Source organism: Phytophthora infestans, genomic scaffold (assembly GCF_000142945.1).
Source record: "Phytophthora infestans T30-4 supercont1.21 genomic scaffold, whole genome shotgun sequence".
NCBI classification, from domain to species: domain Eukaryota; phylum Oomycota; class Peronosporomycetes; order Peronosporales; family Peronosporaceae; genus Phytophthora; species Phytophthora infestans.
Window position 1 is genome coordinate 989,093 of NW_003303738.1, and position 16,627 is coordinate 1,005,719.

The window sequence follows — 16,627 nt, forward strand, 5'->3', positions numbered from 1 at the left end:
GTTTAGTGAAAGAAAGAAGGATAAATTGCTGACGCGAAACACTGCAATGCAGTACAATCGCCAAGCCAAAATTTGACTCCTAGAGCAATTTCCTCAGCACTGCGCTTCGCTAGAATCGCTGCTGCTTAAAATGGGAAAAACTTTATATAACTTCTGTCTCAAAAGAGATGGTAATGGCTTTGTTGCAAAGGCTCCACCATGTACAAAGGCTGACTTGAAAAAAATGGTAGTGTAATTGTATGTCAATGCATGAATCACCTAGACCTACTACATCCGATTGGTAAAAAGCATGATTTAGTTTTTCTGTGATTGGCTGGTAATTTACTGGCAGGTAACTGGCAGTATATTCCCATACAAAATTTAAGTATCACATTCATCCATTAAGCGTAAATCACCAACTTAATAATAGTCAAGTTATCTGGCAGTGATGCTTGAGTGTGACGGCTATCAATATCCCAGCTGTACAAACTCAACTATCGTGTTATTGAACATTTCTCGATGCTCCGCCGTGTTCGCTGCTGAAAAAAGCGAAGTCTCAACGCTTTTTTCCCCCAGTAAGTATCACACGGCAGCTACGATAGTAGTTTAAAGTACCAAGCAGTAAAATAGTTGATCGATGCACGTATCCTTAGAGTTGGCGAGGAAGAACTTTTCACTCTTCCGACTCACCGATTAAACTTGCAAGATACAGGGCAGGTGGCAGCAGGTATGTACGCTTGTATACGTATTGTTCTAAGTTGCAAAATTCAGCAACGCTGCCACCCAAACACCGGTGCAAACAAGTGTTGGCTTCTGCAAAGGTACATATCGTATCCAAGATGCCGCCATTCCTTCGATCTCTCGACAATGTAGCTCCATCATGGAGCTGTAGTAACCATGAGCGACTCGGTCAGCACGGACCACGGCCTCCAAGTACTACAGTACTTCGTAGGAGTCCTACTGCATGTGGCGATGTGTTGCAATTATGCGGCCCGCATAATTGCAACAGTTCGCCACATAATGCGGCTCAATCAATGCGTTTGCTTTGCTGCACCATAGTTTTTATTTTTGTGGACTGACGCCTTCACAACTTTCTCGAGAATCTGGAATCTGGAGTCTGAAGTCAGAAAATGATTACGTAGCCATCTCTCAGTATTTCCAGATTCGAGTCTAGGAAACGTTTTATTGTACCAGCGTCCGGATTCCGCAGCTGACATAAGACTTTTGCTGGTGTTGCTGCGTACAGTATGCCTTCCTGCCTGCCTCCAGCATGCTTGTGCTCGCGTGACATACCGAGCTAATAATGAGCGTCGAGCTCGAGCGTCACCTTGCATTTGACTGTGTCTTCAAGATCGCAAGGTCTGTCGAGTGCGTGATAGGAATTTTATGGCCCGGCACGTGTTCAATAGCCGTTGTCGTCAATCGCTGCTGTTTCATGAAGCGGCCAGCTGAATTCGTCTTCTAGACGCAGTGCTGGTAGTGACGTCTATTCAAAGACGTTTTAAACGTCCGTGTGTTTTTACCCTTTTCAACGAACGTCTAAACCCATTTTTACAGACACCGGGACGTAATTACCGAAAGAAAGAATGACTTGATTTCAATGAGCTATGAAGCTTTTCATGGGTCCACTAATAGGGTGATAGGGAGAAAGCTGTTGCCTTCGAGCCGCCAGCTGACGTAAATCACTACTGACACCAAGGGACCTGCGCAGCGCAGTGCGCTATCCCTGCGGCTGCTACGCTGGGTGCTACGCTCGCTGCATCCACGTCTAGCGCCATGCTTGGTGCCACTTTGGCTTCTACGGCGTCCAGGTCCACCCCTGCTTCATCGCTACCCCGGCCGCCAGCCGCGAACTCTGCGTTTTGGTCCTTCCCTGTACGAGGAGAGATGGCGTGTTTCTTCCAGATAGTAATAATGGTCAGCATCGACTGTAGCAAGTGCAGCGTCCAGCCTTCCCGGTAAAGGCGTTCCGGTTGCTCACGATAAAGCTGTTCGTAGTAGCTGAGCAGTACTCGGTCTGGCGCACCGACGTCCAGAAAGAGCTTGAGCACCCAATTGAACGTCGTAGCGTCAATCGCAGCAGCCGACGCGACACTTCCAGCGAACGCTCCCATACCCGATGATCGAATATACCACAGAGAGATCCACTCGAGCACGTCGGCCAGGAAACCCACAGAAAAGACAAATCTCCCACACCAGTCGAGTCGCCGTGTCGGTCGTCGCCTTCCAGGTACAGCGACTTGCCCAGTCTCAAGATCTTGCACTGCATCTGGCCAATCCGTTTCTGCTCTCGAACGAGGAACCGCCTCAGTCCCGCTCGAAGTGTCCAGCAAGCCAGCCTTCTCGCATTGATCCACGGCGCCCAGTGCTACCAATTACAACGCAGTGAGTACGCAAAAGCAGGGCAAAACCTCGCTCTGGACAGAAAAACGAATTAGCAACGGAATTTGAGTTTCGTAAGGGATTGAAGCGGAAGATGCGGGTGCTGCATTCGAGTAGCGACAGCGCACCCAACACAATCTTCTCGTCGCTCTTACGGAGAAATGCACTAGTTGTAGAGGGGATACGTAGAGCAAATGTCATTCAGCTCATCTGCATCGCAGTTTATTGGGCACTTTCGCTGCATCATCTTGTAAGAGAATGAAATGAATATTTGGCAGAGAGGACAAGTTGCAAGAATATCTTAAACAATTCAACTCAACAAGGAATTCAATACGGAACAGAATAAATGGTTTGTCAAACACTTATCTCCTCATTCGACGGGATCTCGACTACAGCGTACTTGGAAGGTAAAACAGATCAACAAGAGTCGTTTTTCGGCCGCGAAGTCCAGGGAGTTTTCTTGGCTCTTGAGGAAACCTAGTGTCATTGTATTCAGGAATTGGACGAAGACGGAGCTGCCGTTCGTCGTAGTCTTCTTGATTGCTCTCTTCATCGTTTTCAAGCATGGAGGCATCCGTCTCAGTGGAAGAATGCATCGGTGAATCGGAGATGTGATCAAAACTCTCGCACCAGTGAGACAGAATATCCTGGGCTATTGTATTGGATGACTCAGAAGACTCTTCAACCGGTGCACCGGCTTGTTCGGAATCAGCCGTGTCAACGTTATCGTCCCGGACAAATAAGCCCTCGTCGTTCGAATCCATGTTTGTAAACTCCAATGAGCGAAAACGAATTGACGTGCCGTGTGAGGGATGTTCTATCGAGCGACGCGAATATCGACGAGATGATGTGACAGAAGGACGTGTAACGGTGGAATGTGGACGGCTTGGCGTGACATTCGACCGGTTTGGTGAAGCGAGTGGGAATCCGGGTGTGTCTGGGGGGCGGAAGGCAGCTTGGGAGAGATGGTTCGGGCTTGTAAATGAGTTTAACGAAGCTGGTAGACGGTTCGGTGTTCTACCTGTTGTTGTTGAGTTTGACGAGTGGTGTGAGACCCAGCAATCGCGTCGAAACTGGCGCTCCACAGACTTAATTATGCGACCTGCGTATTTGTTGCCTTCGCTATCTTCATCAACAACGTCGCCATCGTCCGCGTTCACACTTCCACTGAGTCCTCGGTCTTGGTTATCCAAGCGATCACGTTCCTTTACTGCTTGACTAGCCATAGCCGCCTTGTTGGTCTTGTCCGCTTTCAAACAATTTCGTGCTGGTGTGTGGATACGACCGAGAGCGCTAAAATATCGCTCACATGTAGCTGTGTTGGCGGCAATTGACAGAACTGCGAGAGCGAGGTCTGGTAAATTGGGACCCGCCGACTTACCTTTAGCATACTTCCAGTACTCGGCAACTGACGGGAACTCATCGAAGCGAAAGTGCTCAGTGCCGATGTACAACGTGCTCTCACACCACCGAACAATATGGTAACGAAGCATTCCATACTCACGTCCAGGGAAAAACCGCTTGAAGTAAAACACTCCAAAATTTGAAATCGAGTCAATCGAGGAAACACCTTTGTTAGGAAGCGCTCTTGCCACTTCGAGGTATCCCGGATGTAAGAACACCGCCAAAAGAGTTAAAGGCTGCTCGCAATCGGCCCAGCGCTCTTCCACGAGCGGGATCAGCTCTTTAGCGTGAGGTCCAGCAACGAAGCTGTCAAAAATATCACGAAAGCACATCACTACGTCGACCAGTGTATTCTCGTCGCGCTGCAAGATGTAGGACGCATTGCATAGTGGCCGAATCGTTCGCTCTGCATCGGCCAAAGTGGACCAGAACACTTCATCAAGAAAAACGAGTACATCTTTTGGTAGATCGTTGGTAAATTGAAACCTCGCTGCAAATTGCCTTAAACCAGTCTTAACACGAAGCAGAGACGCAAAACATGCTTGCATCGAGTTCCACCTTGTATAGCAGAGAGAAAGAAACGCCAGTGGCTTGACCAGCTCATACAACTCCATCATAACAGCGTTTACTCGCTTAAGCCACTTCGACGATGATCGGTTCATTGCGTATACAGCAGCACACGCTTGGTCAGCAACAGATCGAAATCCGGTTCGCCGTAGGATGGCTTTCACCAAATTATTGATATCATGAGCGAAACACTTACCAAAGTGAATAGAGGGCCAGCGAACAGCTAAAATTCTGCGAGCACGCTCACATTGCCCGGCGTTATCGGTAACTATTGCTCCAATTCTCCAGCCTTTTTTCAGTAAAGCTTCGATCAGCGTCTCCATTTGGCGTGCGAGAGCTATGGCGTGATGCTCAGAGCCTACTTCGTGTAGCCCTTCGACAAGAACGAGTCCAAAAAGCGTGAGATGAACTCCGAGAAGATGAGTTCTCGAGATGTTTTGCCAAACGTCACTTAGCAGATTCAAACGCCCACCAGTGTCCTGCTGGCGTTTGCGAAGCTCAGAGCTCTTCGTAGCCACGTATTCACTTGCGTAATCGTTCATTATTCGTCCTCCCATTACACGGCGCGACGGGATATACGCCAAACACGCAGGGTTTAAAAAAAATAACAGTCGTTTGGTTGCTGGGCGCTCAACAAACGAGTCGGGTAACGCATTATCCACCTGAAACTCCAATAAAAAACGCTCAAACTGGCGTCGCTGGGCTGGAGTGTAATTCCGCTTGTACACTCCACTCACGCCACTTTCTGACAGATTTTCAGTAGACGGAGCGGCGGGATGCTGCAAACGACGGGGAGGTGGGGTACGCGGTGGGGATACTTCGAAAGGGCCATTTGGCGTTGGTGTAGGTGGGGCGGGCACGCTTGCAGGATCGCTAATTTTGTGAACAATACGTAGATGATTGTCGAAATTAGTCTGCCGTCCTGTGATAGGTGGTGACCAAGGGGATCCAGGGCCTGGATCAGTCTGGGGGTTTTCGAGCTGGCGTGCTGCCTCGCGTAAATAATGCTTCGCTAGACATCGTTTGCATCTGAAGGGATAGTGGGCCGAGTTCACCTTTTTGCTACCCCACTGCACGAAATGCTTTCGAGCAGGACACCCTGGCCGACCCATCACGACTGCGCTTATAAAACAACAACAACATAATGAGAACCCAGAGTATACACGCTAGTCGTCTTCGTCAACTTCGTACCAGGAGACTTGGCCAGTATCAGGAATGGGTATTCGGACCTTGGAAGATTAAGAACTGGTGAGCTCGCTCAGTTTCGAAAATCTTTCACGTCTTCATTTTAGAGAGGACGTGAAGATCCTGCGTCCATTAGAGGGTCCACTATTTGGAATGTTGAGCTACGCTTGGTTTCTGGTGAGCTGCCGCAAATTAGGTACACTGTACCCTTAAACGAACATTGATAGAGACAATAAAGACGTTCGAAAATGAAAAGACGTCTAAACTGGCGTAAATACACGTTTTTAATAAAAACGTTTTTATTCCCACTGCCAGCACTGCTAGACGGTCTTGCGCGTGACTTCTTCCTCCAATCGCCACCACAGCGAACGCTTGCGTCACGACCCATGCCGAAGGTAAGTTGCCAAGAGTAGGAGACCGTGGAACGAGGTCTCGCCAAGTACCACGCAGCCTCAGCCGCGTCACATACTGTTCGTCCAAGCCGACGGCGTGTTGTTTATTAGCTCCACAGTCTCCGGCGGAGACCCATGTGACGTGGCCGAAAAGGGAGCCGGCCAAATCGTTGCGGTTCCCCCAACTGCAACCTCAAGTTAGAGGCATTCGTTCGTATGCATCGGACAACAGGATACTCCAGACGTCGGCTAGCTATTAATAGTTGCCGACAGAGTAACGAAATGTCATTTATCTGCCATAACATCGCTCGCTAATGCACAGCGTATCGAACGACACAGATTCAAGGCCAGATTCGGCTCGATGTTCAACCCTCCAGTTCCCCAGCGACCCAAAACAGTTTAACATCGGCTTCATATGGCTCTTTTTCGACATACTCATCACAGTCGACATGTGACAGGCGGGGCTTGCTATCCGGTGCGATGGACATACTGAATCCAAGTTTGATTTGTGTACGCGTTGTGTAATGGCGACCGTTGAGGTTTCTCTGACGCGGGCATGTCGACGCTGCCGACGCGGTTGCTGTTGAAGCTCTTCCATTTGCTGCAAATTAGCCGGCTGTCCTTTCGTGTGCTGCACAGCAGCAGCATGAGTGCCGCATTTGGCTCTCGGCGTGCGTTTCCTGCTTGAACGCGCCCAAAATTAGCCGGCGGCTCGCCACGCACTTGCAGCGATCTCATTCCGCTTTTTGCGTGCTTCGTGGCATTTCAAGTCGAAGTTTCGTCGGCCGCATATCCCCCCGCCTCCTACTTTATTCAATATGAGCACTGAGGAAGTGTCGCCACGCGCGCAGATGCGCCACAGCCGCTCCATGGATATGGGCGTCACCCGCAAGATCGACATCTCGAGTCAGATGGAGGAGGTGAAGACGCTCATCCGCTCCACCAAAGTCTTCAACGACGACGCGGTGACCAATGAGGTCGAGTGGTTCTACGGCCCGCTGGGCGTCCACGACTTCTACTTCCTGGGCCAGTCCCCGGCCGTGATCGCCCACCACATCCAGAGCCTACTCGCTGCTAAGCTCATGTCCAAGGCGTCGAACCGCCCGGACGTCAAGCTCGAGCAGGAGGGTGATAAGGATGCCTTTTTCTCTGTGCTCAGCAACGTCGCCGGCAGCAACAACAAGCCCAGCCGTCGCGCTGTAAGCTACGACTCCGGCATCACGGAGACTGAGGCTCTTGAGCGCCGTATTGAGAAGCACTACCTCAGTGGCTCCAGTGGTGTCATTGGTGACGGTGTCAAGGCCGGTTACCAGTACCTGGAGAAGGCCGAGTCCACCAAGAAGGGAACTTACCGCATGCAGTGCTACCGCTCCAGCGGTGTGCTGGACCCTATCACAGTGCCCTACCACGTGCGCATGTACTTCCTCCAGGAGCCCGACTTCGTTGACCCCAATGTGAGTGAGAACGAGACGGACATTAACAAGGTGGCCGACAAGGTCTTCCTTGAGCGTTCGGGCCCGCGTCTCCGTGAGGTGTACCAGGAGTGCATCGTAAAGGCCATGGACCAGATGACCCCCGCTTTCCACTCGGAGGTCTGGACTGAGTCGGACGGCTCCAAGATGGCTCGTCTCGCTATTGCCTACCGCAGTGGAGCCACGCACTCGTACTTTTCCAGTATCGCCGATGTGTACCGTCAGCACGGCCTGTTCTCGCAGCGTAAGTACGCCGAGTTCTTCGCCAACGGCATCGTCATCTACTGCTTCTACCTGCAGATGCTGGACAACCCCTCGGCCGGCAAGGGCTCGTTCGAGGAGCGCTTGAGCGCCACTGTAAACGACGCGTCGATGCACTTCACGCTGCCCCGCACGTCGCTCACGCCCATGCTGACCGACGGTCTTCTGACCCCGCAGCAGATCGCGTACGCCTACGCGGCCTGGAAGTTCACCTTCCACTTCATGCACCGCCTGCCGGAGTCGTTCGCCATTGTGAGCAAGTCTCTGCGTGACCGTGACCCGAACGCCTTTGCTCGTCTGGAGCAGCTCCGCTCCACCATGAAGCTCAACACGTACACGGAGTCGCAGATCCTGGACCACATTCTGAGCTCGGCCGAAATTGTCAAGATCCTGTACGCCGAGTTCCAGGCACTACACGAACCGACCAAGGACGGCAAGCGCCCCGACGTGGACACGAGTGCCACGCTGTCGACGTTGCGCAAGTCCATCGTGGCCGAGCAGGCGCTGCAGATCTTCTCGCTGTTCCACATCTTCAACAAGCACATCCGCAAGACCAACTTCTTCGCCAACGACAAGGCCGCGCTCTCCTTCCGCCTGGACGGCAAGTTCCTCAGCAAGACCGAGTTCCCGGATGAGCCGTACGCCATTATTTATGTCATCGGCTCCGAGTTCCGCGGCTTCCACGTGCGTTTCCTGGACGTCGCCCGCGGTGGTATCCGTATGATCCGCTCGTCGCACGCCCAGGTGTACCTGAACAACGCGTCGTCGCTCTTTGACGAGTGCTATGGCTTGGCCTCGACGCAGCACCGCAAGAACAAGGACATCCCCGAGGGTGGCTCCAAGGGTGTGGTGCTGCTCAACCAGGCCCACCAGGACAAGGCCGACGTGGCCTTCCGCAAGTACATTGACGCTGTGCTGGATCTGATGCTCATGAAGGAGCCCGAAGAGGACATCTTGTTCCTGGGCCCCGATGAGGGCACGGCCCACCTCATGGACTGGGCCAGCTCGCACGCCAAGGCGCGTGGCTACTCGTACTGGAAGGCCATCACCACGGGCAAGTCGGCCTCGCGTGGTGGTATCCCGCACGACGTGTACGGTATGACCACCCACAGTGTGCGCGAGTACGTGCTGGGCATCCAGCGCAAGCTGCAGCTGCAGGCGCCGATCACCAAGGTGCAGACTGGAGGCCCCGACGGCGATCTGGGCAGCAACGAGATCAAGATGAGTCCGCAGGAGGACACCATCGCTGTTGTTGACGGTTCGGGTGTGCTGTACGACCCCAAGGGCATCAACCGCGACAACCTGGTCAAGCTGGCCGAGGCGCGTAGCCCCATCTCGGGCTTCGACACGAGTCTGCTGTCCTCGGAGGGCTACTCGGTGCTGGTGTCGCACAACGACGTGACTCTGCCCAGTGGCGAAGTGGTGGAGAACGGCACGGAGTTCCGTAACTTCTTCCACCTGCGTCCGAGTCTCACGGCCGACTTCTTTGTGCCGTGCGGTGGTCGCCCCGCCGCCGTCAACCTCAACAACGTCGAGCAGTTCATGTACCGCGAGGATGGCCGCACGCTCCGCTTCAAGTACATTGTGGAAGGTGCCAACCTGTTCTTCACGCAGGACGCCCGTACGCGTCTGGAGGATGCCGGTGTGATCCTGTTCAAGGACGCGTCGGCCAACAAGGGCGGTGTCACGTCGTCTTCCCTTGAAGTGCTGGCTGCTCTATCGATGGCGGACGAAGAGTTCGCTGAGCACATGCAGGTAGACGAGTCTACCGGCAAGGCCCCGCAATTCTACGCCGACTACGTGAGTGAAGTGCAGAAGCGTATCGACCTGAATGCCCAGCGTGAGTTCGAGTGCATTTGGCGCGAGCACGAGCGCTCGGGCACGTACTACTCGGTGCTGACCAACCAGCTGAGCGAGCGGATCACGGACTTGAGTGCCAAGATCCAGCACTCGGGCCTGTGGGAGAACCAGGCTTTGCGCGAGAAGATCTTCGCGGACGGCTTCCCGGAGATCCTGCTGCGCAAGACGTCCAAGGAGGAGCTGATCAAGCGTCTGCCGGAGAGCTACACGCGCGCCTTCTTCGCGTCGCAGCTTGCCAGCCGCTTCATCTACAGCGTCGGCCTCGGCGCCCCCGAGTTCTCGTTCTACGAGTTCATCGAGAGCCTCATTGGCGGCAACTAAACAGCATAGATCGCGTAGGCTGATAAGTAAATGTACACGTTCGAAAAATTACATTGCAATGTTTCTGTTTTGCATTAAATAGGTCTCGCCTCGAGTTGCAGTAAGGTGAGTGCACTGTGTGGGTTTCAAAATATCGATTTGTAAGAGCAATCTGGAGTGCCTTGCAAGTTGCCGTCACGTTACCCGTAGTGTTCCATTCTTGAGGCGGTTGCTATTTGTCACCGATTTGGTGATTCCCGATCTATCGTTTTTGCAGGGCTCACGATTAAGGTAATATACCGGTCTGGCACATACCGGTGGTTGCCAAACCGGTACAGCATGGGGAGTACTGGCCAAGAGCTGAGGATTTGTCCACCACTGTAAAATAAAAAAATTGTGTGCTGTTAACAGTACATACTAAGTGCGCTGCGAACTTAAGATTCACTACCTACGGATGAAGGCTGCTACGCGGCGTAGCGTAGAAGAAAACTCCTAGCCGGCGTACTAGGAGTTTTCTTTTTTCGCGATGGGCGCTTTCGTCCTCTTGTAGACTGATACAGGCAGACGATGTCGATAATTTCTAGAACTCCACCTTCAGCTTCCAGGCGAGGTTGTGGGCAGGTTCCCAGGTGAGTCAACCCTTTGGAAGATAAAAGTCAAGTCATTCGCCCAGTGTTTTGTGTTCACTTTTTCGACGCTAAACCATCGTTCTTCTCGACCTCGACTTGCTCGGTTGCTGGCAAATAGACCACCGCCGCTGCCAATCACATCGGCCAAATTTCTGGCTTCTTCGGTGCTTTGTGAACGGTTCGTAATGTTGGGATTGAAAGTGAGCTGGTAGAAAGAGCCACAGCATTAACAAAGGCTGCCGACTGGATCGCTATTGCGGTTTTGCGTTGTTAAATCTGGTACCGTAAAAAAAGAAGCTTAAAAATATTTAAGAAATAAAAAAGTACAAAAAGAAGCACAGACACACCCATTACCCCATGTACTTGTATTGACAAATGATCCTTATATCCAAATCAGTAGCTGCCTTATCAATGCTATGCATTGGTTTAGTCGTATTTACCACAATAATATCACTCGACCAAGTAGAAGCAACCTCCTTACCACGACGTGCGCATAACATCAAAACAAGTACAGTGCTGGAAGATAGAATGTATTTTATTGCGCTTAGCCGATGGAATGTCCCTCCGTTTTATAGCGTAGATTGAGCAAAGAGGCACATTCATTTGTTTTCGAGTTAATTTATTCAAAAGGCAAAATTGTCGATTTCCAGGATATCTATGTGGATTTGGTGGTAGATCGATACCAAGCGGTCAATTTGGCTAGTTCGTCTATTTATTAATACTTCGAACTATTATTATCAGACCGAGTGAAAAGGACAAAATCATTGAAATGCACAATATGTATTTTATATTTCTGTGCTTAGTTTGAGTCGACCAACTCACTTGGATTGGTTATTGGTGCTGGTTTGAGTACGCATAAGGACCTTTTAAGTACGTTGGAGGGTATTTTTTTTGGTTATAAATCCACAGCACTTAGTAGTACCATACTACATGTACACTGCACTACGTAGAAGCTGTTTATAAAAGGCACATTCTGCTTCACCAGAAATAATAACCTTTATCTTCCTCTTGAATGGCGATTCGCCTGAAGTTGCAATCGAGAAGCCTCATGATTGGAAAACGTACTTGCGTTCTTTCAATTAAGGTAAACGAATAAAAGACGAAAAATTACAGCAAGTGCCTGTAGTACTGCGGTAATACCACTAGCATTTTTCTCTCACAAGGCTACTACAAAATCGAGGAAGAAGGACCTCCATCCCGTTCTGGCCGATCAGCAGCTGATTCAGCTTGACAACAGTCACCCATCTGACAGGTTAAGCCTGGGCATCTGGCCCCGCACGCTCTCAGCTGTTCCGGGTGCCGTCAAACGCTATTGAAGAGGCGATTCAAGTGGCTCTTCAAGAAGAGTACAGCTATCGCCAGGCGCGTACGCCGGCCTGGGAGTTCCTTGTCGACTCCCGGTCGAACGAGCCCCAACGGACCAGCTCCCATGGAACTCGGGTCAGCCGAACAGCGTGACATCCGCAGCTTCGGCTACGGAAAGATGGGCCACTTCAAGCGCGACTGTCCCGCGGAAAGACTCCGCAGACGGTCTTTCCCCAAGCCCGTCCTCAAGGGTCGCTGGTAGAAACCAGGATCCCGGGGACAGGGGAACACCGGGAGCCAGTAGGGGCGGGGCGCCCTACTAGAGAAGAACTAAGTCTTCGTGAGGGGTGCGCGGGTGGCGCGTACCACGGGGACCTAGCCCCTGAGAGTCTTCGCACTCTCGAATCGGCGAAGAGCAGCGGCGGGTTGCTGGTAGTACACGGATGTGTACAGGGATACGATCATCCCTTTCGAATCTTGATCGATTCTGGGGCGTCGAAGAATTTCGCACATCGCCAGACGGTTGCTCGTAATAGCAACAAGTTGTCCGATGCTTTGAGAGAGCAAGAGCAACGGGACGGTGTCAGTGCGACTGGCCGACGGGAAGGTCGTCACTGTCCCCAACGTCCAAGTGGATCTGGCCGTCAAGTTTGAAGACTTTGACAGCCTCGAACAGTTCACTGGTCTCGATTTGGATCCATATGATATGATTCTGGGCATGCCCTGGCTTGAGAAGCACGAGCCCTGGATCGACTGGCGAGGCAAGGCAATCGGTGCCAGCCGCCCTGCGCAGTCCGACAGAGCATTGGTGAGTCATGCTCCCACCTCTGTCAGGACCCGGGGCGCCCGCGAGGGCTGCCAGGGTACCAAAGCATCCGGCAGATGCTTGGGAGTCGTCGACGTATATGACGACTCCGAGGATGTTTTGATGGTGGCAGCGCCCAGAAGAGGCGCTGGCCAAGTGGGTAACTTAGGTCCACAGGCGGGTAACTTAGTTCTGCAGGCAGCTGCAGCTGTCATGAACACTGAGAACAGCGTGTTCAGAGTGGGTAACAGAGTTCCACTCACGGTCGCCCAGACCATAACGGAAGAGTAAGACGTCGGATACGCTTCCTGTGTGGGTAACACAGTGCCACACGCGGTCGCCCAGACCTTAACTGAAGAGGAAGGCGTTGAACACGCTTCCTGTGTGGGTAACACAGTGCCACACGCGGTCGCCCAGACCTTAACTGAAGAGGAAGGCGTTGAACACGCTTTCTGTGTGGGTAACACAGTGCCACACGAGGCCACGAGTGCCTCGGATGTCGTAGCGACGACATCCCTAGACGTGGGCAGCAAAGCTCCCCGTCACAGACGCCGTCGACAAAGACGCCGCCTCCGCCTCAAGTCGGATCCGAACTTCGTTCCGATCGACGTCGCCTCAAGCGACTCGGAGTCCAGGGCCCGGGCTCCTCCGACAAGGCCGGTGGAAGAGTGTTATCACATCTTCGATGGTAAGACCGGTTTACCCGTCAAGGAATCTGGTGTCCACTTGGAGCCGTTCCCAGAGATTGCAGAGATACTGAACCTCGAGGAAATGACGGCTGAGTCTTTCCTGACCGACCTCAAGGCTGGAGAGATTGCGGAGATGGTGCTCATGAGACCTGAGCTCACTCGGGAGGAGCTGAACTCCTCCTCTGTCTTGGACGAGAACGTCGTAGAAGACCTAAATAAGCAGCGTCAGACGCGCTTGGGTTCTAAACTCCTTGAGAACCCCAAGGATCCGGTGTATCCTTTGGTGACGGAGTATGCGGTGATCTCGTGCCTGGCACAAAGTATTGTGTCACGAGGCAATGGCCTCTCCCGCGCGAACAGTGCGAGGTCATTGATGCCTTCTTCGCCGCGAAAGCGAAGGCAGGCATGGTGCGGGAGTCGAAATCCCCGCACTCGACGCCAACTTTCTGCGTTCGGATGCCGAACGGAAAGTGACGTCTAATTCATGCTTATAACAAGCTGAACAGCGCGACGGTGCCGGCCCAATCACCAATCCCACGAAAGGATGGTTTGTTAAACAACATGATCGGAAGCGTACTGTACAGTGCGCTGGATTTGGTAGACGGATACTACCAGATCCTGATGCGAGAGAGCAACACCCCGCTCACCGCGATGAGCACTTCAAGCGGCATGCTTTGGGAGCGGCTCGTCATGCCGCAGGGCTTGTCTAACGCCCCGGCGACGTTCAATCGCCTGGTGACGCAATTGTTCCGCCATTTGCGTACCTTCGTACAGACGTACTTCGACGACATATTCGTCCATAGCCGTGCCGAGGGAGACAAGACGGCCATGGAGGTGCATCTAGGACACCTCCGTCGAGTGTTGGACGGAATGCGAGCAAACAAGCCCTACGCCAACATCGACAAGTCTGTTTTGCGTCACCAGAGATTAAAGTTCTCGGTTGCTTCGTAAGCAACGTGGGTGTTCGGGCTGACCCAGACAAGGTCAAGGCCATAGCAGCATGGCCAACGCCCCGATCCCAGAAGGATCTTCGAAAGTGGTTGGGCTTGGCCAACTACCTTCACAAGTACAGCGCGGGGTACGCGGGCTTTGCTAAGCCCTTGTCGGGCCTCCTTCAGAAGGACGTCGACTGGCACTGGGAGAAAGAGCACCAGGATGCCTACCTCGACCAGCAGCAGGAGGACTTCCAAGCTGCCCAGCGTATGCGTGGGGGTTTGGTGGTGGCATCCGGCTGCCAGGGAGCTGTCATCAACTCGCGAGGGTATTGGCCTCCCGAGGAGAGCTCTGCGGCTGACCTCTTCCGGGAGCTTCTCGTTGCTCCTCGTGGCCTTGTTGGCGGCCACACCTCTAGGGGTATTTACGAGCGTACTCTTGTTCAGAAAGATCGGTTGTTTGTGGACAGCTTGGAGGCTGCTCGGTGTGAGCTTCTCGCGCCACACCGCATCCCTCTCAAGGACTTCACTACGTGTCGTAAGAAGCCCGAGAACCGGGGTGGTCTCTACCCTCTTTGGGGCTACCCCTGGATTCTGCCCGAGAACTGTCCCAGCTGGCGTTCTTGTGAGGACATGTTCTGGGCTTGGGTTAATTCTCTCAAGTACTCACTCACGGAGTTACGGAAACTCCATAAAGATCAGCTGTTGTCCCGCATCCTGGACCAGCGTGACCTTCGTGTTCCGTTTGCTCACATGATCAGCAAGCGCATGATGCCTAGGGACATCGTGAAGCGCGCGGCTTCTAGCGCTCATAATGAGGGCGGGTACGGAGTGTCTTAAACATCCGTCCCCCGTTCGGGAAAGAAGCCCCGGACTACTTATGAAGCTGCCGCCGCTTCTGTTCCCAGATTGCGACAGCCTTCGGGCAGTCAATCAGGAGCCGTTCAATCGGCTCCCACGAATTCTCGTAGTGGGTATATCCCCTCCACTTCACGAGGAGCTGTCGCTTACCGCGACGCCGTTGCTCCTGGAGGATCCGCTCCACGTGGAAGTGGACTTCTCCATTCCGGTCAAGCAGGAGCGGAGGTGCCCTCGTACGAGTACGAGTACTCGGCGCCTCCCGAACACCACTCTCGTCCGAGTGCTTCTCCTGCGGGTCCGACACAGGGCCCTGAGGTTGACCGCCTCCGTCAACGTGTTCTCGTGCTTGAGATTGCACTTGGCCTTGGGACTGGCGGTGATGCTACCGCCCAGACCGGGAAATAGTGCGTGCTCGCTCGTCTTGTGGGCCGCTTGAACCTGTTGGAGAGGGAGGTCTTGAGCCTGCATCTGCGGGTGGACCGGCGGGCCTCTTCGTCCGATCTTGACGAGGCCCTCCGCAGGATCCGATGTGTCGAGGCTCTGTCGCCACGTCCGGAGCCGCATATGGCACACTCCCAGTCGTACGCGTATGGTGCATACCCGACGTACCCGACGTACTCGGCGCATAGCTCTGAAATTCGTTGGTACGGGGCCTCTCCGGCGTACGGTCTCGACCGCAGCCTTGCTGTTCAGCCCGAAGCTTGGGTGCCTACTCCGACGCCCTCGTCGACGTCTGTGACCGGCCTTCGCTCGAGGGGTTGACCCCCTGGGGATCAAAGTACCGCTTAAGACGTCCAACGTAGAACGTTGGGTGCGTCGTCATTGACTTGGGCAGGTCGATGGTGTACGACGCACCATGCCTGGCCAGAGCTGCGCCCGGTTCAATGAAGCGATGCTTCAGCATGTTGCTGTCGATAGAGCTTACAGTGTCTAGCGTAGGTCCCTCGTGTCTAATAATACTAATTCGCCCACCTTAAATACACTTAAGTCTCCTCTTCCATGTTTGCCAGAGTACTCCTTCTGTGTGGCCTGGGCTGCTGCCATGACATCGCGGACCCTGCTGATCACGCTCAGCTTGGTACCCAAAAAGGATTCCACTTGTTTCCGCAGCAACACCGGTCTTACATCGGAGACCTGGGAGGAAAGAGCTTTCCGAGACTCCCTCACCACTTAGACTAGAGGATGCAGTGTCTCTTCGAAGAGTGAGAGGCACTCTGGGGTGACGGAAGCTGTTCAAGTAGAGCGGCGTGAGCCCCGTGGACGCGTGCACAGCGTTGTTGAGCGCAAACTCAACAACTAGAAGTTGCGTCAATCACGTACGGGGTGCTGTCGCGCACACACTGTGCAGAGTGTCCTCGAGCACTCGATTGACGCGATCTGTCTGTCTGTCTGTCTGTCTGCGGGTGGTCCGCAGTGGACATCTGCAGACGAGTTCCCAGTAAATGAAACAGCGTTTTCCAAACGCAGCCGTGAACCGCGGGTCTTGGTCCGAGACAATAGTCTCCGCGAGACCGTGATAGCGGAACACGCCATCAACGAACAGCCTTGCGGTTTGCTCGCCCGTAACAGTGACGGGAACCGGAGAAAGATGTACCATCTTGCTC

At 53.2% G+C, this 16,627-nt stretch overlaps 1 protein-coding gene across 1 annotated transcript; it reads left to right on the top strand.

Moving 5' to 3' along the window:
* Positions 1-6,727: 6,727 nt before the first annotated feature.
* PITG_11926 (glu/Leu/Phe/Val dehydrogenase family, putative) lies at positions 6,728-9,823 on the top strand (the record flags this gene model as incomplete). The annotated part of the gene is made up of 1 exon (XM_002901348.1): positions 6,728-9,823. The coding sequence occupies one exon, from the start codon at positions 6,728-6,730 to the stop codon at positions 9,821-9,823; it is 3,096 nt and encodes a 1,031-aa protein (XP_002901394.1).
* Between the last annotated feature and the right edge of the window lie 6,804 nt (positions 9,824-16,627).